The 22138-nt window shown below is 34.6% G+C and overlaps 1 protein-coding gene across 16 annotated transcripts in view; it reads right to left on the reverse strand.

Annotated features, from left to right (window-relative positions):
- EHBP1 (EH domain binding protein 1) overlaps window positions 1–22138 on the reverse strand; it is a 417522-nt gene that overhangs the window by 57658 nt on the left and 337726 nt on the right. For 6 of the 16 annotated variants that reach the window (XM_072635433.1, XM_072635443.1, XM_072635442.1 and 3 more), the window contains 5 exons: window positions 18508–18615; window positions 15039–15169; window positions 12437–12575; window positions 12178–12284; window positions 9111–9234 (listed from right to left, as the gene is read on the reverse strand). In XM_072635433.1, the coding sequence (XP_072491534.1) occupies window positions 9111–9234; window positions 12178–12284; window positions 12437–12575; window positions 15039–15169; window positions 18508–18615 (609 nt within the window). Of the gene's footprint in view, window positions 1–9110; window positions 9235–12177; window positions 12285–12436; window positions 12576–15038; window positions 15170–18507; window positions 18616–19196; window positions 19251–22138 lie in introns of all 16 variants that reach the window. The other 10 variants (XM_072635441.1, XM_072635444.1, XM_072635438.1 and 7 more) reach the window with 4 other exon arrangements.

A 22138-nucleotide genomic window follows, 5' to 3' on the forward strand; every position in this document is an offset into this window, starting at 1 on the left:
AATATATTCTGGAATTAAATTTCTCAATAACATGCCAATTAGTCATCTTCTACTTGCAAATGTCGACTTAGTCAAAGGTAAGGGCAATTCAGTTTTCCTTTAAATTATCATATTCCCTATACAAAAGAATTCCATATACAAATCAATGCTATCCAGTGCTATCCTTTCTGATAAAATGGATGTTGCAAACTGGATGAATAAAAGATTAAAACAGATATGTGAATTCACATCTGGAAGGAGTTTAGTAACATCTTAATGGGGGCTGGAGAGAGGAATTTAAATACTCTTTTTGGACTGGATTCCCTTTAACTATCCCAAGAAAAGTTAAAAATAGATCTTAGAATAGATGAATGTTTCAGAGAAGAAAAAGTTCTAAATACAAACTATGTATTCTAGAAGTACTAAAATGTAAAAAATAATTCAAAGAAATGGAAAATGCAAAAATACAAATTTCATTAATATCAATCTATACAATGATCTAAGTTGAAAATAGGGCAAACTATTAAACTTCATGTTTTTTCATATTTTTAAAAAATATCTTTTCACTTTCAGTTATAAAACTATGGATAAGACCAGCCAAATTTAATATCTTCTGTTTCTAGCATAATACTCTGGACAAAATAGTTAATAAATGCTTGCTGGATTGTGTACTGAATTGAATGTTCTGCCCTGGTTAGGGCATTAAACAAGAATTTACTTACTCTGCTATTTATTAAGATTCATTTTTAGTGATTTAGGGGTAAAATTTTACTAGAAGTTATTAGCAGTTAAAATTATTTGAATTTCTGATTTATACCTGAAGATCTAAATCTCTTCTAAAGTATGGTGGCAGTACTGATTGAAGTGATGGCACCTTAACTCAAAAAGTGGCTCTAAAACTCTGCTGATTATGATTTCTCTTAGGAAGGCTTGTCATAGGATCATAGATTTAGAACTGGAGAGGACCTCAGAGAATAAGAAAGATAAAGAAGCAAAAGTTTTCCATAATCTGACAAAATTTGTTTTTTAACAAGGTAAAATAATAATTTTCTTAACATTTTTACCTGATAAATTAACTGAAATTCAAATTGTCAGAGACGCAGATCAAAATGTAGCGTATAAATTTACCTAATACTCACATATGTTCATCATACATCTACAGAATAGTGACAAAATCATGGATACTGGTTTATGGTAGAATATGAGGGATAGGATTTGAATTTAGAGAGACTCAATACCAAAAAAGAACTTCTAGATGCAAAATGAAAATAATTTACCAAATTATCAGTACTACTTCTAGTATAATTTAATTATTCTTGACATGGTCAACTTTCCTTAATATATAAACTGGCAGGATTACATTCAAGAAAAAAAAAAAAGAGATGAGAGATGTCCTAATTTCTGGGTGGCAGAGATAAATTGCATTTTAAATCCTGACAAAGGTCAGGTAAGAATGGAGAAGACAGAAGTTACATAGTTCAGAGTTGGAGATCTTATTTGTTAGAACAAAATGATTGTTTGCTTTATTATAGACAAAGTTCTGAAAATAGACTTGTGAAGTAAGGTCCATTAACAAAATAAGGCCTTTAAAAATAAAAATAAGCTATTAAAGTCAATGTAAAACATTAATCTTTCTTTACCACATTATAGTCATTAAAATTTAAAATTACTACAAGCCTTTGAAAAATGCTAAACTATATTATCTCTTTTCTGGTACACTGATTTTAGAACAATATTGTTCTCATACCTTTTAACTCTTTACACAGTAGAGATGCAAATTCTAAAATATAAAATTAAATGCTTTTGAAGGACACTGAGCTCCCTCTGCTGAAGGCATAACAAGTTTATTAAGCAAGCACCACCTCTGGAATTATAATCCCCTCTGGCTTCTTCCACTGAGTTTATTGGTTCAATTTTCATAACCATGAGCATCATTAGGGCAATGCAGTAATTAAGAGTTGTTAGAAAGTGAATTCTCAAACTGCAGATTAGAAAATTAAACTATTTCCTGATTACATATTAATGGAGCACAACAATAGCAGTTGCCATAAGCTTGGAAGGCAACCAAGGGATAAATCTGTGTACTTAATTACCATAAACAATGGCTGCATAGAAATGAAGTTTTATGCACATTCCCTTCTGTAATATGTCTGATATCAGTACACACTTGACAATTCTTGTTCAATTATCTCTATTATTTAATGCGCTGTGAACGGCTCTGTGTAAATAAAATTAACCACCCCAATTACTTTGAATTCATCTAGGGACAACGTAACAAAAAATGTGAAGAATTTTGTATGCCTATTAATCTAAAACATTACAGAAGCTTTCACCATATTCTCTTGTCTATGTTTTTTCTACATTTATTTTACTGTACTACTAATTCAATTACTTTTATGATCAATGGTCAATAGAATTTTTGTTAATTAATCTTTATATAGCACCATAAACATGTTCATTAGCTGGCCATATACACAAGATCTCATATAGCAAATACAGATTTTATATATATATATATATATATATGCTTGCATTTATAAGACTGCAGTTAATCAGGAAAAGTAAGTTTTAAAACAATATGAACTGACAAAGTTACTGATTATAAAAAGGTTTCAAATGATATTTCTTAAAAAAATATAGATAAAAGAATCAAAGATAGGTTATAAATCATTAGAACTAGAAGGGATCTTAGAGATCATTTGGTCTAAACTTTTCACTTTCTAGATGGGTAACATATAGTATAGCTGCTACAGATTCATTATGAAGAATTTTTACTGCTTTAATTGCATTGTGAATTTTGCAATAACACTGAATGTGATACCATGGGATGTATTTTATCCATGTCACAGAGAACAATTTCAGCAGGGAAGTTGTGCTGTTGGAATAACAAGATAATTCTGTCTGTGATCATTTAATGTTGGTCTTCACAAGGGGAAAAATATATCAATGATCCTGAATGCCTCTTCTTATTTTTACCTTCTGCTAAACATCTTTTTTTTTTTGTACTCATTAGAAACCAAATCATTTATGATCATATGTAGCAATCCAGAAGCATCAATGCAAAAACCCTTCTGGAAATGTCCTAATTTAGACATTAATCAGATTATTCAGTGTTCAGACCACAAGAAGCATTCATTTTCTACAGTCTTATAATTTACCAGCACATTCTATTTCTTGGGAACTGATGAGATTATATTTTCATGTTGAAACAAGCCAAGATTATATTTCCATTTTAAGTAAAAAGTGCTGGGAGTTTTACACAGAAAATATACATATATACTCAGTGACATAAATTACAGGCTGTTAATACAAAGTCAGCCAATCATCTGTAATTTTAATCAGTTTTGTTTTTTAACACACCTTGGAAATGTGTCTCTAGATAAACCATGAGCAGCTTATCCTAGGTCACCCAGCTGAAAGCTGCCTCTGAGGGTACTAGCTCTCAAGTTTCTGAACCTTCTCAAGATTAACAGCCAAGGATCCTGCCTCTTTGTTTTGAAGGGTAGTCTGCTTTTTCCTCTCTGGTTGTTCTAAATGAGTAGGAATTGACACTGTCTGATTTGTCATGTATACTATACTGCTATCAAGTCTCAGGGAACAGCGTGGGAGGAACACAATCTTGTTGCTTCTTTAATGGCCCAGAAGGATTGGCTAAGGGACATTTTATTCACTAGCTAAATGGATGTTAGCCAGCTAAAGATGATAACACAAATGATCACAGTCTCTTCTGAGCTATTAATCAAAATGATGAAATAGGGACCAAATATCCCAAAGGATCACTTATCAGAACCCTGTTAAATTTGGCAGTAAAAGAGTGAGAGATGTGTTAGGTAAAGTACGTCAAACAAGATAGCAGGTGATTGTGAAGAAGCAAGAGGGATACAGCTCCCAACAGCAACCTATACAGCTTTCTATGCTTCTCCTCACATACTACTGTAGTACCACCCCCATGCCCCCACAACCTCTGCACCCCCATTTCCTGATTTAGAGAGGTTTTTGGCACTAAGGCTCTAGATTCCTGCACCTAAAATGAGACCATAAAAGTGGCTATAAAGCACAAAAAAGAGAAGCCCATTTCTTAGAATTCTTACTCCCGACTTCCAAGTACATTTAATACATTTTAACAGTCAGATACTCTGTTTGGGGGAAGAGGGGGTAAGGATAAAGGGCAGGGGAGAGAGTCTTCTGCTAAGTAATACTTTTTCGTCTGTGGGCTTAAGTGGGCCAGAGATGGATATTTTACCCAGAGTCAGGTCCTTAGAGGTTAGGAAGTTAATTGTAGGCAAGATGTTCTTTTGTTGAGAGGTTGCTTTCCCTGACATGTTTATATTTTTACTCACAAAATGTAAATAAAATATTGTCACTATTTTTTTTTTTACTAAGCCATTGAAATTTAAAAACATTACTGTTCCATCCAAGGAAGTTGGAAAACCATCAAATGAAAACAGGTTGAGAATCAAAAAGAAAGGCTGTTCATTACAGAGGCACCATTTGCATCACTATAGTAAAGGGGCCCATCAGCATTTCCATTATAAACTCCATTTTTCAAGGGGTTACAACACTGCTGTACAAATACACCCAGGGCTATACTTACCATACACAGTGTCGGCTTAGAACACATGCACAATTTCAGTCTAACAATTTTCATTGTTCTTAACAAACTAATGATTACTAAGGGTGTGTTGGAAACTTTTTAAAAGTGCCTTTAAAAAATTAATTTTAAAATACAAAAAATAAAATACAGTACAAAACTCCTTGGCATCTGTAATAAGAGTTTGACAGAATCCTGGGATGTTTGAAAGTGATGTGTCTTATAAAAACAATTTAAACACAGATAGCAACATAATCCAAGAATCCATTCACAGAAATGTCTATAACCCCCTGACCCAATGCCTCCCCAACTGCTGACAAAGCCTCTATCAGAGCTCATGTTTACTCATCTGAAATGTTACCTGGATTTCACTATGGGGTGACCCAGGAAGCACCATTCTGGTTGCTAGAGCTCTGTTGAAGCTCTAGTTAATACCTCGTTTTGAATAGCATTCTAAGGTTAACAAAGGGCTTTCTTTACTAAAACTCTGTGAGGTGCACAGTGAAAGTATGGTTGCCCTTATTTTATAGATGAGTAAACTGAGACTCAGATAAATTGAATGGTTAATCTCTGGTCCCATACAAATAGGACCTACCCAAAGCTCAAAGACTCCATCCTCAGTTTTCATTCTTTGCTTCCCTATGAACTTGGAGGTAATTTAAAGTGATATGAGGCTCTGAGTTACTGTTAATCATATTTTACCTACTTTATGGGTTAAATAGGTCTTTGTGGGCTGGCCTAGGAAGTTCTCAGGGTCTCTATAGAAAAATCCATATTGAATCCTAACCAATCTACAAATGAATTTTCGGAATAGACTCCCAATTAAGTCAGCTACTCGTACCTATATAAAATTTTAAAATTTCAAATAAAATATATCTACTCTTTTTAGAATATTTCATCATTAGAAAGCTGACCTTCTTTGGCCACATGGTTCCCCTGGGGTATGGAGGAACTATAATCTGCACTAGTAGAATGCCTCTATTAGGAGAATCAGGATTCTTAAAATACTGGAAATAGAAACTGGAGTGACAAAACATTAGCCTAGGTACTCAAAGGTGTTGCTTCTGGTTTCTGTTCCATGACATTGTGCGTAAGCCATTTACTACGGTGCCTGTTTCCTCACCCTACTTATGTAATAGCATTACGGTGAGGATCTAACAACAAGAAGAGCTTGCAGTGATGCAGCACTTTGAGGTTTGCAGAGACCTTTACAAATATTATATGATTTAGTCCTCAGCTCATACAATCCTGAAAGGGAGGCACTAATTTTATGCCCATTTTACAGATGAGACAAGTGTGTGTGCGTCCTTCATTGCCGAAGAAGACCATGACATCAGAGAAATGATGACATGACTTGCACTTGACTTTGTTCTGAGTGAGGGACAGCTGTGCAGGTCACCAGCCTCACTTCTCCTCCAGAGCCATCTGAATCCAGTGACCAGATACTCATCAGGATGACTGGAGATGACCCAGGGTGAGGCAACTGGGGTTAAGTGACTTGCCCAAGGTCACACAGCTAATGAGTGTCAAGTGTCTGAGGTGAGATTTGAATTCAGGTCCTCCTGACTCCTGCATTGGTGATCTATGCACTGTACCACCTAGCTGCCCCCAGTTACAGATGAGACAATGAAGGTTGAGAATGATTAAGTGACTTGTCCAAGGTCACACAGCTGCTCAGTTCTTGAGGTAGGATTTGAACTCAGGCCTTCCTAGCTCCAAGTTCAGCACTCTTAAACCCACTGGGCCACCCTGCTACTAAACAATAAATAATTAATAAGGAAATACATATTAGAGTAATCTGAAAATGGTAGATATCAATTACTACTCTTATTAAAATAGAGGTAACTAGACATACTAGAAAGAGGGCTGACTTAAAGTCAGATAAGTTTTTGAATCCTAGTTATAACAGACTTTGTGACCTTTGACAAATCATTAACTCTCGTAAGCCTTAGTTTCCTCATTTATAAAATGGAAATAAAAAATAATAACACCTATTCCACAGGAGTGATGTGAGGAAAATGCTTTACAAACTTTAAAGTGCAGCACAAATGGATTTGCTAAACATTAACTGTTATATATAATAACAATTATTAATAACAGCAACTATAATAGTGTTTAAGGCATATAGGAAGCCTAACAATATACAGGACGAAGAAAGGGTAATGTTTAGCGTCCTCTGTCCCTCATAGGAGCCCTCAGATTTTAAGCAGGCCATAAAAAAGGGGTTTTGGGTAGAAGTAGGTTATAGGCCCAGGTTACAGGCCCTAGTCTAGACAATCTTAGAAAGACCAGGTTAATTTTGGGTCTGACCCTACATTTAAATTAGAGGAAACCCAAACTGAGAAGGATCTGCATCTATTTAGGTGTGGAATTAAAGTTCTTAAGAGACTATATAATCCATTTAGCCTCTCTAGGAGTCATCTAGGTTATGAGTGGCCTTAAGTTTAGTGAGAAGGGGAGCCCAGATACATCTAGGTCTTGATTCACACCAAAGTAGCCTTATGAATTGGAGAAATGCTGATTCTTTTCAGTTCTGCTCTCCTTTGGCAGATGACATATACATAAGAGAAATACCTCATGTATTCAGTATCATAGGAAAACAAAGTGTTTCACATGAATCAATTTTTCAAAAAATGAAGATAACCTCTTTTAGCACTGAATTTTTAATAATCTTTGCTGTTTTTGATTAAATCTAAAATTCCTTGCACAAGAAAATTGTATTAATAATAAATATAATTTAACCTTTGCTTGATGAATTGAGACAAACAGACTATTCTTTGATGCTCTCAGGGACCATTGAATTTTCTTGGGCTATTTGTCCCCCCACTAAATGACTCTGACTGCTATGTTTATTTAGTTTGTTGTGTCTGCTTTTAGAGTTTTTCTATCTCCTACCTCACTAACATCTATCAGCTGTCATTTCTTGCTCCTTTGATTGTGCCTGGCTCTTGCAAGCTCCTCAACCTTGCTTACTGTTTCTAATCTACTATGGGCCAAGAAAATAGATAATTAATCTTGTAAAACTGTCTCTAAAACAAAAGTAACAGGCTCTAAGTTAGGATTTCTTCTGGCAAAAAGGAGTGAGCATGACTTTGTGACTTTTATTTTGGCTACTGTGACCTTTTCTTTTTTTTAACTCCATGGTTCTGAGCCGTGAGACACAGCTGAAGGCACCAAATAAGTGACCTCTAGAGGAGTGAGATGCTGCCATATACATATTGTGCACATAGACTACTCCAGTTCTTAAGGTTGAGAAGCAAAATTACCCAGTATTTCTATTTTCACATGGATTCCACCTTGTCAATTTTGTTAAAAATTAAATTGAACAAAAGTCTGAAATAATGAAGATTGTATTATCAGTTATGTAGACACCTGTTACATGTACATATAGCTAACTAAACAACGTCATGCCATCTACTAAGTGCATCCATTTCTAAATACTTCATTTAAAAGCTTACATAGCCTTTGAAGCAATTCCAAATATTCATGCTTGTGGTGGCTCTACGATTGTAAATACAATTTGGCAGTCCAATCATTTTGATACATAAGAAAACTGTCCTTGTGAGCTAAAGTTAAGATGGCCAAGTGAAAAATTCAAGTAGGCATGCCATTCTTAAATCATGCTATCCAATTTTAATTATTTATTTTAACTGAAAAAAGTAATTCAAAATACCTACTGGGCTTCTAAGGAAATCCTTTTTTTTTTTGTCCAGTTTGAAACAAGAAAATGTTTATTTTTTCATATATTCCTTACTGTGTTATACATTATACATGTATAAATAAATGCTTATATGTGTATTTTAGGTACATTTACACATTTTCTTTTAATTTCCCTTTTCACTCTTTTGTTGGCAACATTTTAAAAAGAAACATATAATTTTTGTTTCACACAGCTTATTATGATTAAATCTCCTTAATCACCCTTGGCAATCAGTATTTAATGTCAATCCAACTTCTGCTTAGGACTGAAACTTGCAGTTATAATGCATTTGGAAAAACCTTGGTATATACTTTAATCCTTTCAAATGTACCTATGACACAAGGTATTACAGACTTTTAAAAACCTGTTCTGCTGAAAAAAAATAATTGTGGAGCATCAGTAACCAGATAGTATTCTCAAATTTCAGTGATCTAGTCAATGGAGCCTTCCCCCATGTACTGTGCTCTGTTTCATGCAGTACATGGCTTTAGCAGGCCAAATCTTTTTTCCCCCCAATGAATCAGTAGAACAGTGAAGATCTTACTTTTTTTTTTAAAGCAGTGGCATATCAATGAGGCACAGATGTGTATTCCAACTCTGCATGGATGAGCACACTGTTCAATAGTGCTGGCTCACACGGTATCAGGGCGAGTTATCACTTCCCATGAAGGCACTCTTATCACCAGGGCCCAGAGAGGTGGCTGCAAATCGCAGCCTTTTTATTTTCAAGGCAGTTTTGCTGAACATTCAGGCTTCAAAGATTCACACTTCCAAAACTCTATAAGAGTTTGTGAACGCTCAATTTGCCAAAACTGTTTACAGTGTAATTGGGCACCGTACCTGTGTCCATGAGATAGCGGAGGCGCTTCTCCACCAGCGCGGCACGGGTGTCAATTTGCTTTTGCTCATTCTCTAGTGCTGCCAACTCTCCTACAACATACTGACTGGTGTCTTTGAACCCTTTCTGTTAACGAGAACAAACAAGAAGAAAAAAAAATCACTTGTAAGTTGCATTTTTCCTTTCCATAAACACTTAGTAAAGCACTTACCTAAAGAACCAAATATCACAATTGGTACCTAAATGCAAACTCTACCATTTCACAAGTTTGCCAAATATTACTACTGTGGCAAGCATTTTATAAAGAAAATTTTTATCCTGGCATTTGCCTTTATAATTTTACATTAGGGTTTACAAAATTTTAATTTTCTTTAGTGTTGACAGAGCTTTTAAAAGACAGAATAGGGGTCTTAAAAGCACTATAATCACCTTTATACTAGTTATAATAAAGTACTAGCAGTTTAATGAGCTTATTTTGCTCAAAAGTATAACATCTGGGAAATAAACTTGGTTAAATAATAAATTCCCAAAGAAGGCAATCTATCCTGAACATATTGGATTAAAAAAAGTCTTAAAAACGTATTCGTTAGTGTTCATGCTACTGCAGACATTCATAAATATGAGAAGAGGAAATTTTAATACTTCAAATTTTGCCAAAAGCAAATTTTCATTCTTCACTGTAGAACTGGATCCCTGTCAACATGCAGATAACAGCGGTAGTCGTGATTCCTACACTGACAGGTGGTTTCACGTACCTCTCCATGATTCTTAACAGTGAGCCTGGCCAGTATGCTGATTTGGGAAGTCTATGATTTCAATCAAGCTCCATATATTTGTTTATCTATTTTACAGCCTTCCATACTGGGAAAGAAATTATGGCAAGAGGATTCAAAAGGTCAACAATTAATCTTACTTATAGTTCTGGACTGAAGACCATGAAATGCAAAATGCCAGTAGAGTTCTAAATTTTATTTTGAGATTATAACTACAAAACAAACATTTCTGACCAGCTCTTGGGTAGCAGTCATTACTCCATTTATTGTCACAGGGACAGATTAATTGTTGCTCCCTTTGGAGCAATAGTTCAGTTAGACATTCCTGGGGCTTTAACAGAAGCCTGAATAGCTGCTGAGAAATATTATGTTGCTGCTGAGGTACTCCTTCCAGATAAGAAATAGCGGGGGAAAACCCTCTTCTACATCAAAGAATCCTTCCTCCAGATGAACATAGTAATCTCCAAGAAACCATGAGGAATTCTCTCCCAAGGCTCCTTAGCAGAGTTGCAAGATTGAAAAGTATGATATAGATGGGCCAGGTTTGGGGATTGTGCTTATTCATTACATAGAGATCTAACAAGAAGAAGGATATATGAAAGCTACTCCTTAGGAACTAGAAATTAATTCAAACTCACATATGATGTCAAATTTTATATTGACTGATTTCTAAATCAATTAAAACACCTGACAAATTTCAGATAACATTGATGACTTCTCAGGAAGATTTGCTAAGATTAATATGATGCTCTTTTACACTCATACAATATGTGTACTCTTCCTTGCTACGACAATGTGTAAAAAGCTAAACAGACTATAATGAACAAATTCTTAACCTGGGATCCACATATCCTTAAAGTGTATCGATAGATTTGATGGTTTCCATGAAGACGGATGGGGAAAAAAAGGCACCTTTATTTTTACTAACTTCTAAATAAAATCTAGCATTTCCTTCAATTATGAATGCAAGTGATAAATATTACTCTAAGAAGAGATCCATAGCTTTCAGGTCCATGGCATAAAACAGTCAAGAACTCTACTAATGGCAGCTTCACAAAGAAATGCACAAAATTAAAAAAAATATATTTTAGTGAAGTTATCTGCCTTGTGCTCATTTAACCCCTGCTACCAGCTATAGTTTTTCAAAAAGAGTTCCCCATGTACCCCCCACTTGCCAGCAACATCCAAATGGAAGAAATTGAGACACTATGTTATCTACATATGGAGAAAGAGGAAGAAAATAACTATGGGGGAGGAGAAGCGGCATACACCTCGACTTTTACTTATTGTAGTTAATTTTAAATAGCAAAAAATTCTATACTCATTTGAGTATGTAGTATTCTCAAAGTGCTAATAGAAGTTAGATTAAATGATTTATTAGGGTATCTTGAGAGCTTATGTGCAGATAAATACAAACACTATGAATTTACTAAGACTTTATAGGTCTTCTAAAAGGGAACTACTTGAAAATATTAAGTAGCTGTTAGAACATTAATAAATCTCAGGTTGAGATCAGAAATTTTAGGGTTCCATCAAGGAATACAAAATCACTAACCAAAGGCATCCTGGCTCAATGAGAACAATGGTGATATTAAGACAAACTGTGGACATCAACAAAAAAGGGCATCATCAAAGACCATGTTATGTTTCCATACAAAAATTCAGGTTAAAACTTGTTCCTCCTGCTTCTGTCCTGCAGCTGTCCATCAAAAGCAGCTTTCTCCCTGCGGTCTATCAAATATTTCCCTCACAAATCAATTTTACACATGATCAGCCCATACCCCTACTGAGCTGAACCTCCCCGTTAATTAAGTGAAGAAATTACCATATATATTATATTAATGCAAACATCATTCAGCTAGTAATTCACGGCTGATCTGGATAATGGAAAGGTTGAACACCCATTAACCCAAGCCAACAAAATGGGTTGGCTGAGAAATTCTAGCAGGTCTCATGTGACTTTTCCCTCTAACTGCAGCTCTGCGGTATCTGCTATTGTAATAATTAAAATCCTCCCGGTAGATCAATACTGGAATCTCTTTATGGGAAGTGCCCTGATGGAAATGTCTCAAGGAAGCTGGGGCTGTGGAACTCTGAAAAATTCATTTTTTTTATCTGACAATTATCACCACACTGCAGACTAATTCAACAGTGCACCCCTCTCACTCTGCTTTGAATGCACTGGAGATTGACATCTAAAAAAACCTAACATCTCATTTTAACAAATAAAGGCACTATTTCCACATACAGTTTGGAATTATCAGCAATCATGAAACCAGACAAAAAATTAATATACATTAAGCACTTCATCTTCTGATGGCTTCCTCTGAGTTTCAGTTATCGCCGTCTTCTCCTCATTTCCTCTCTTTGTATCTTCCTGTATTGATCTCTGCCTTTTCATCTCTTGAAAAAAGGAGAAAGACATGTAAAATTATTATAAAGCTTGATATTTGTGTATTGAAATGAGGACTTACACTATCAGGTTTTTAATATATTTATTGTTAAATACTATTAAATCATAGGCTAGGAAAACATTTTTAAAAAAATGTTCTTACCTGGTCTGTTCTCCACATACTGACTGAATGACTGAAGTTGAGTTTTTCTGACTGTAGAATCCTTGTTGAACACAACAGGATTTCTAAAACGTTCTGTTGCTTTCTGGAATTGATCAGCTCGGTGATCTTCTGTCCCATTCTACCAGAAAAACAAAATGTGTTGTGTTAACAGAGTTTAAAACCGTGAACTCACAAATTTGAAAGGTAAAGTTTTCATCATTGATTTTTCTAAATTTTCTGGATCTGAAGACTTAGATTATAGTTTTCATGGGTGTGAGGACTAGCTACTTAAAAGAGGGCAAAATATCAAACTTTTTGATGGTTACAAGTTTTTCTTGTACAGTTATACTTTTTGAAACACTACTACCCTGCAAATTCAGTTGTCTCAATTAGTAACTTTGAGTGAAATGTAGTTTAAGCAGGTATCATTATTTTAAAAAAAAGAAAACCCAAAAAACTTTGTAAGCATTTGCATCCACATGATCTGTGATTATAAAGCCATGTTGCCTCAAGTCTTTTCCTTCCACTATTCTGTCCAGTAAAGAATTATAACGGTTTATATAGAGCCACAGACTTGTATGACAAGAATAACTAGTTTCTAATTTTATGCCCATTGAGATAAACCACTAATGCTGGATGAAGGCTAAAAGGTAGGATTATAATACTACCCCAATGAACTGCATTTCATCAGCTATAACTTTCCAAAGCCAGATTTGTAAAGTAAGCCCTTTACAGCTAAGGAAACTACAATTATCTTTTCCAGAGCTTCCTATGTTAATACTGGTAACAAATTCAAATGGTTCTATCAACATGAAATATCCCAGAAGACTGAACCACTGCAATGTGTGGAAGCTGCAGATACCGAGGTGCTGTGTACCAAACAAATATTTCATTTTATACCTAATCTTTTATTATTTTTATTAAGTGTTTTGAAAGTAAATAGGGAAAGGCTAAGATGCATGACTAATAGCTAAGCCTGCTGAATGCTGAAACTGGTTATCAAAAGCTACCAAGACTTTGCCCTTCCTCTGCATTGAGACAATCAGTAATGAGGGAGTTCTCCAATGGCCTATTCTCTAGCCTCAAGGAGGCCTGGGATACAGAATCCTCAAGGGAAGGTAACAGTTTATCCTTTTCCACAAACACAGAATGCCTCATTTATAAATGTGTAAACTGTATTTTATTTAAAAAACAAATCCAACTCAGTGCAGAAAGCCCCACAAGAACAGAGGGCCAATGTATATGTCCTTTTCTAAATACCTTTTTTAAGGTCTAAGTTAAAAAGACCCACACAAAGGTAAGTTCTTAAGACACACCTTTTGTTGGAATAAATTTTAAAAATTAATGCAAATGAGAAAGAGAAATATAAAATTTCATAATTTGGTAAGTTCCACTAATAGAAATGTCTATTGTTTTTACAAGTTGTCCAATAAATTTATCATTTGCTGATGATCACATCTATGTTTTTTGAGCTTTATTGCTAAAGAGGAAATGATTTTGGTTTAATATATATAAACAGATATACATTTTACTGCTATTATAATAACTAATAGTCTGAACTCAAGTCTTTATCAAAAGTAAACAAACATGGCTAATTTTTTTAGGCCTGGCACTTGCTAAATATCAGTGTGATTAGCTAGTAAATCCCATTTTAAGAAATCTTTTTATGACTAGGGACTTCTGCCACTTTACAAATGTATTCCTCTAAACCCACTAATTCAGTTAGCCTTTTCAATCCATTGTATTATTCTTAGGCTAGCTTCATTTTGCATTAAATCCACTGCAGAAAGCTAAATTGAACGCAAAAAATCAGACTTGATCCAAGCTTCCTTTTGTTCAAAGATAGAGACTGAAAGTCCTCTGGTGCTGCCACACACTTTCATCACCAATTTATAGAAACCGACAGTATAAGGGAAAAGCAATGAAAGTCATTGTTTTGGAACTTCAAAGAATCTCTGTATCTGGGGGAGGAAATCCTTTCAGTCAGCAGGGCAGTCCCCACAGTCTGCAGGTGGGTGAAAAGTTATACAGAACTGCAAGTGCCCCAAAGCCATAAAGATATCAGTCATAAGGTAAAAGGAAGAGGAAAGAAAGCAGGGGTGGTCATAATTTAAACAGCCTAATGGTAAATAAGAGTGAAAAATGGAGAGTATTTAGTCTGTCAGTACTGTCGATAGCAAAATCACACACCCACATACACAGCCCATGTCTGGATCTCAATATTTCTGCATATACCTTCCATCTAATTAGATGATACGAATTTTGTTACATTTAAGTTACTGATAAACTTTACAGGTATAGAGGCTGGGGAAAACAGGAGAAGCATGCTGGATTTCTCTTGGTTTTCTCAGAAAATGACATGGTTCACTTTGAGAAATTCAGAATTTTTTTTATGGATCCTTTATTGGAATAATCAGTTTAAAGTACTGGTTCTTTATAAAAGTTAAAAATAAAAACATATTCGTTATTATAACGACATTCCCCTTACTGGATATGGAACCAAATAATTTTTCTATACTTCTTAATATGAGGATTTGGTATGAAATTGTCAATCCAGAACCTCCCCACAGGTACTGAGACCAAAGCCTCCCCTAGATCTTACCTTCCCATCTTGTTCCGAGTCATCAGGCACAGCTTTCTGAGCAGCACTGCAGAGGGAATTTGCCACCTGTGGCTGAGCTTCCAGGGGCCTCTTCATTTTCAAATCCACCACCAATTTACTGTTTTGTTCTGCTAAATATGCAAATGCCACATAGACTTGAGTGAATGTGCAGTCTATCCATTTCAGAATACAACACATAAACAATACTATGATTTTACATGAAAGAGAGAAGATAAATTCTAAAATTACATATTAAGCTTAGAATATATATGTCATAATGTTCTACATGTGAAAAGGTCCTTTCTTTCAAAACTCTACCCACCAAATAAGTCAACACAAAAAAATAACAATAATGGCTCGGCTTTCTGCAGAGCTTTAAGTTTTACAGAGCACTTTAATTTTATGTCCCCCAGCCCCGTGAGAGGTGTACACACATGATTGTTCCTATTTTGCAGATGAGAAAGCTGGGGCCCAGAGAAGTTTTATGACTTGCCTAAGGCCGCACAATCAGAAAAATGTCAGAAGCAGGATTTGAATCTAGGTCTCAGCTCTAACTCTAGTGCTCTTACCCCCGTATTCCGCAGCATCCCACAGTTACTAAGATCAACATCAAGAACTATCTATTTAATTATGTTCAATGTTGGATGCCCTGGGGCCCAGCGGAGTTAGAGACAGGCTAGAGCAGAAAGACTTGGGTTCAGATTCCAATTCTGACAAACACTGACTGGGTGACAGTAGGAAATCACTTCAGCTCTCAGTGGTCCATCCAAGCAGCTCTCTAAGCCTAAAAGTGTTAGAAAAGGTGCTGAGCTATACTGGCAGATGTGGTTTCCTTGTTCAGGGACTCCCCCTAGACCGAGAAAGTCACAGGTTTGGTCCCTACCCTTAATCTCATGTTAATGGCAGTAGGTGAGAATAAACAGTACTTCCACATACATGTGAGGAAACATGTGTGTGACATGTTTGCATGTATTTGTAATTAAATTACCTGTAAAATGAATATGAAAAATAGCAGTCCTTTGTAATTTTAAATTACAGTGTTTCTGTTACCATGCAAATTCCTATCATATTTTCAGCTCTCATGTACACATATATATTATATCAAAGCACTTTATAAGTTCTTAATAAGATATAGTCATTTGATATATAGTAAGAAATGATAATTACAGAAATATATTATATATTCAGGTATAAACGTCGCAGGAATTATATTTCTTATTTTGTCTTTGTATCTCTAGTGCCTTGAATACAGTAGATGCTTAATAAATGCTTGAATTGGATTGGACTAGGTTGTATTGGTATAATGAGGTTCATACTTTATATAATATTTGAAGGCTGTAAGCTAATAGCATATGTTTAAGATCTTGCTTTTATATGGTAAAGATATTTTAATATTTTTAATTGCATTCAGCTAAAATAAAACATTAACTAATACAGAAGTAACATCTGTCCAATTTTATTTAGCAAATGTTTTCATGCGTGATTATATAATTCTGTAAAAAAAAATGGAAGATAAAATTTAACTTAAGCTTGTTAATTTATTGAAATTCTGGGTAATTAAAAAAAAATCTGATCATATAAACAGACTGGTCATTTGACAAATAAAATATTTTTTTAAAAAAACCTATGCCTTTCCATTTAGAAGCCTCTGAATAGTGGTTACTAGTATACTCACACAAACTATTCAATTTATATTAGTAGGTTTCTCTTTTTTACATTATTCTATAGACTATAAGCTACTTGGGGACAGGATCTACTTCAGTACTCCTACTACTTTGCATCTGCACATAAAGATGCTTAATAAATGTTAAACTGGATCACGGTGGGGAAAAATGTATTATATAATGTATAAAAATCATATAAAAGGATTAAAAAAGGATATGGGGATAAAATAAACCAACCATGACACTCTATGTGTATTTAAGTTAAGTTACATTCACATTTCTTGTGGGCATGAAATACAAGATGTGAATGGGAAAGCTTTATATATTAATAAACTAGGAATATTAGTTTAGTCCAAAGAATTAGAAGTCATAGATATATTTCTTTTTACTGTAAATATCAAATTGGAAGAAGATATTTTAAGAAGACACAGGTCAAGGTGGTCAGGGCTAACAAGTTAGAAATGTGTTTCCCATCAAAATTTGTATGATTCCAGCTACTGTTGGAAATAGAAAATTCCCTTGTCCTATCTAAGAAATGACTAGTTATTGATTAAATGACCCATTAGAAATTTAATTTATGAACATCACTTATTGTCACTGATTTAGAATTCAACAAGTTGTGTGTGAACATTTAGTCTCAAATTCTATTCATTCCTTTCTCCTATAATTATAGTACACCCCAGGAATCAAAGGCAGGTCTATAAGTAAAAGTGATGCCACTGGCCCTTAATAATATCATTTTGGAGGAAAAGTGTAAAAATGAGAATGGCCAGAAGACCGTTTTTCCCTCTCCTATAAGCACCTCTCCTCAAACTCTCATCCATGTAATTTCAAAGTGGCAGTTCAGTCTTTTGTTTCAACAAATTTGAAATTTTCCTTAGATACCAACATTTTTACATTTGAGTTTGCCTAATAAAAGCACACAGAAACTTTGGAAGAGACCTCACATTTTTTCAAGTATGCCCTCTGTTAATCAGGAGAGGCTTTGTCAACTGCTTTACCTGAGGGATGATAATGTTTTGCTGTTTCAAACTACAGAGGGAGGCAAAGCATAGTGCAGGTCAGCAGAGGGGAGCTGAGAGGAGAGTATGAGCGGAATTACCAGAGATGCAATGTAATCTATACTGTCTGTCCTTTTCAGCTCTGAACATGAAAAAACTAAATATTAGGGAGCCCTCCTTCATACTTTTAAATAAGGAGAAAAAACATCAAAGCCCTTAAACAAGTGGATCGCTGTTACTTAACATTTGATTTTGAAGGCATTGATAACTGAATCATAAGTATGCAAAAAAACCCAAATGAGAGTTTTTGCTACAAAGATGTAGGCCAATCAGTGGTATGATTTAGTTAAGTCAGTCTTGGAATGGGCCCAACATCTGTATCATCATATCGCAACTGAAGAAAATCAGGAACTTTAAATGAAATCAGAAAAAAAAAAGCCTCTATATCACTGTCCAAGAGTGTGATTTACATTTAGGACACTGAGCAATATTAATAAATATATTTTGTGACCAGTCCTACAGAAACCTTCAGGATAAAAGGTGAGAAATTGAATCTTAATAATGGAAAGAAATAAGCAATTGCCTATTATTCCAATTTTATTTCTGACTTTAAAGTTGAACTACAAAGTAAAAATGACAGGAATAAATTTACAAAACTGACATGCTATAGGCTTCAGGTAACGATTTACAAAAGCTCTAAAAATGTAAAAGACATCTATTATTACTGATGAAATAGCAGCAAGACCACATAAATACAAAGAATGCCATGCAAAAATACAAGAGACATTTATTATTTAAAATTACCAGGAGAATCAAGGTCATTTTCTAAGTTAGTAAGTTCATCACCACCTCCCAAAACAAAGCCTTCAGGAGTCTCCTCGTTAGTATCTATCTCAATATTATCATCCTCATCTGTAGGAAGATGTATTAGTAAAGTTAGGAGAATATTATTATTTTTCCTTATTCACGTAAAACACCAGTGTAGAGCCAGTGTTTTAATAACAGTTTATCAAATTCAGGTTAGACACAAATCATTAAGTGATGAAACCAGTCAGAGACATTACTTTTTTACTACTGCATTAAAATTTATATTTTGAATTCATATGTCAAATACGAATTGCCATATCAAAATGTACATATTACATAAAGTCTTTTTTACAACTTGCCACATTTTAAGTACATTTCTAAATCATTGTACCTTTTGGAGATAGTTCACTTTAATGTATTTATAACAGCTACTGTTACTAACATTCACAAACTGTATGGTAACAAAAATTGCCAACTATATACACCTTAATTTTACAATTGCATCAAATCTTGGATTTAAGAATAAATAAAGAACAAATACCTTAAAAAAAATTACAACCATGCATTATTTGAATATTAGTGACTTGATTCACTGCTTACTGGGGACAATGTGACTATCATAAAAGAATATGTATTAGGGATAGATTAAGAGACTAGGATGAGAACGGAATAGAGAAAACACTTACATATAAAGGAAAGTTCAGAAGCAGCTAAGACAGGAGACTTTGCAAGACCTAGAGCTGGGAAAAATTAACATTTTTTAAAATAACATATGCTACTGAAATGGGAAAGCTTGGTTGGCTATATTTTTGACATTCAAATATATAATATGTTGAAATAAATCACATTCTCTTTTATTTTTAACATGAGCAATTTAGCTATTTTCATTCTTTTTCACTTGCTTTGAGGATGGTCAATTAGCAAAAGTCTGGATTCATATATTTGATAAAGCATGGCAGAAATCTTATTTGTAAATCTGATACCTTGCCTTTAAATGTTCTGCCAGTTGTCACTGACTAAATAGGAGTTGCTAAAATGCAGGAAGTTGCCATTAGCTCAGTCAGTGCTTCAGTGTTCTATCAAGTAAAAGGTAATCATTCTTTCTTATTAAAGGGAACATTACAGAGAATCTCAGACGTCATGGAGTTTTAATGTTTCTAAGACTTAATACCTCAAGGTATTCTCTAAACTTTGATTCCCAATCTGCTTGCCAATGTCTAAGTAAATGTTTAGTACAACAGTAACAGAATGTAAAGGGTACTTTTCTACCAAGAGTTTAAAAGACCAAAGGTATACATTCTATATAATATCCGTAGAAGTGGAAAGAAAGCAAAGGAGAAGTCAAAGAAATCCCATAGGAAGAATAAACATATGACTTCTGAGTAAATAACATATCTTAGTGTATACCACTGCAGGAATTTAAAGATAATATCAATTGGTTGTGGCATTTGATAAAGAATGGCAAAAGTTAGAAATATAAGGTGGTAAAACTAATACTGTTAGAATAAGCTCAAGATCTTGATATAAGTAAGTTTGGAGGTAAGGTAATTTAATGTTATCAAATCATAAATGAAAAGGAGGTGATGACAGGTTGATCTTCCACTGAAGGCTCCATTGACTTAAAATAAAATACCTAAATATATAGGTCATAGGCTTGAAGCTATCTAAGTGTACCCAGAAGAAATAAGAATGAGCTGGTTTCAATGCAGCCAGCAATGAAGGTAGAGAAGATCAAAGATGAAAGAGTTTAAGAAGAGAGGACATAAGAGATGATTTTTAAAGCAGTAAGATTTGGAAAAAAGAGGGAGAAAGACTAAGAAAAGTGACAAAAAGATGAAATTAGAAGAAAGTTTTGTTTTGATTTTTTAAAAAGTAAAAGCAAATCTCCCCAAATCAGATTAAAGCTTAAACTTTAGATGATATTACATATCAACTAGATATCAATAAAGGGGGATTCAGATTAAATGTAGCTAACAATCACTCAATCCACCCATTTATTTTATTCCCAATATTCCCTTCTGAAATCATCCTGCATTTCGAAACAATGACTATTTATTGAGTATCTGCCATGTATTCAGAATTCTTCTTCAGTTTTTACTCTATTCCAGTGGCAGTTAAAACACAGTTTAAGGGCTCCAAGACATCTTTCTTCCACCAACCCGTATCTTTTCTTCCTTTGACTATGCCTAGGTGAGGGTGCAGTCTGTAAGTGTGGTCAGCTATGGATGCTTCCAGGTTCCTGTGATGTTCAGAGGGCTGCAGGCTTCATCATCTACCACCTTGAACACCTTATCCCAGGCAGTATGCTTGTGAGATGTTCAAACAACTGTAGTATAGTGGTCAATGGCAGTTTCATTTTATTGGTTGGCTAGATGAGATCCCTATCTACACTGCTACTCCACAGGATGTTGAGAGGGCAACTCAATGTTTGTGCATGTATTGCTGACCCCAGATAAAAGGATTACTATTTGGGAGGGGGAAGAGTAAAAATTGATCCTTTATATAGCTCAGCTACTCCAGAATGGATTTCTCTTTTTTCCATTTAGTGCCTTCAGTTTCAGAATGAACCCTTGAATTCTTTTAAGCAGTTAATGCTGCAGCATTTCTAAACACCTGTGGCAGTTCTTTGCATATTAACAGGACTCAAAGTTCCAGGCTACCAAAAAATACTAGATCATATACTGAAAATCCCTTTTTTGGTTTGAACCATAGTGGTTAGAATTAGGTGGGTGAACAAGAAACATGAGGTAACTGGAAGGTGCATGGCACAAAAGAGCTGGTTATGCAAGTTACATGCTTAAATAAGAAAAAGCTAATACATCATACTGTATGCAACAATGTTAACATTTAGGCATTAAGATGGCATAGAAATATAAATGAAATGGGGGTTCTCGACATAGTAATCAACAGCATAGACTGAAACCAGCAGTATAATACCTAATAATTACCAAAATACTTTAATGCAGAACTCATGAATCCTAATAAGATGATAATAGTATTTTTTATAGTATAACCCCTGGGTAAGTGTAGAAAGCATTGACTTGGAGTCAGGAAGAATCCCACCTCAGACATTAATTAGCTTGGTAACTGTTGGAAAGTCACATAACCTTGCTGATCCTCAGTTTTGTTCATTTGTAAAATTGGGATAATAATAACAACCCTTACCTTAATGAGCTGATGTGAAGATCAGATCGGATAATACTTTGGGCTTTGCAAACTTTAAAATTCTATACAAATGAGAGCTATTATTATTAATAAAGTGAATACTTTTTTATATTTGATTTGTGATTTCCACTTAGGGAGTTCCTGCCTGTTAGAACATCCTCTTATAAGATAGATCAGCAACTTCTTTGCAGCTTTAGCCTTGGAGAATAGCCTGGGTCACTGAGGGATTAAGTTACATGTCTAGGGATACAGAGCCAAGTTGTATCAGAAGTGGCCCTCAAAACCAAGCCTTTCCAACTCAGAGGCCAGCTTTCTATTCACTCTACTACATTGCCTCTCATAGTATAAGTATGCCATAATAATTAAAAAAGACCTGATTCTCAGAAATGAAAATGCATTCAGATCTCTAATCCAGACCCTAACTTCCTTTACAGTTTAGAAAACTCCTCAACTATACAGTAAC

This window comes from Notamacropus eugenii, chromosome 1 (assembly GCF_028372415.1).
Source record: "Notamacropus eugenii isolate mMacEug1 chromosome 1, mMacEug1.pri_v2, whole genome shotgun sequence".
NCBI lineage: Eukaryota > Metazoa > Chordata > Mammalia > Diprotodontia > Macropodidae > Notamacropus > Notamacropus eugenii.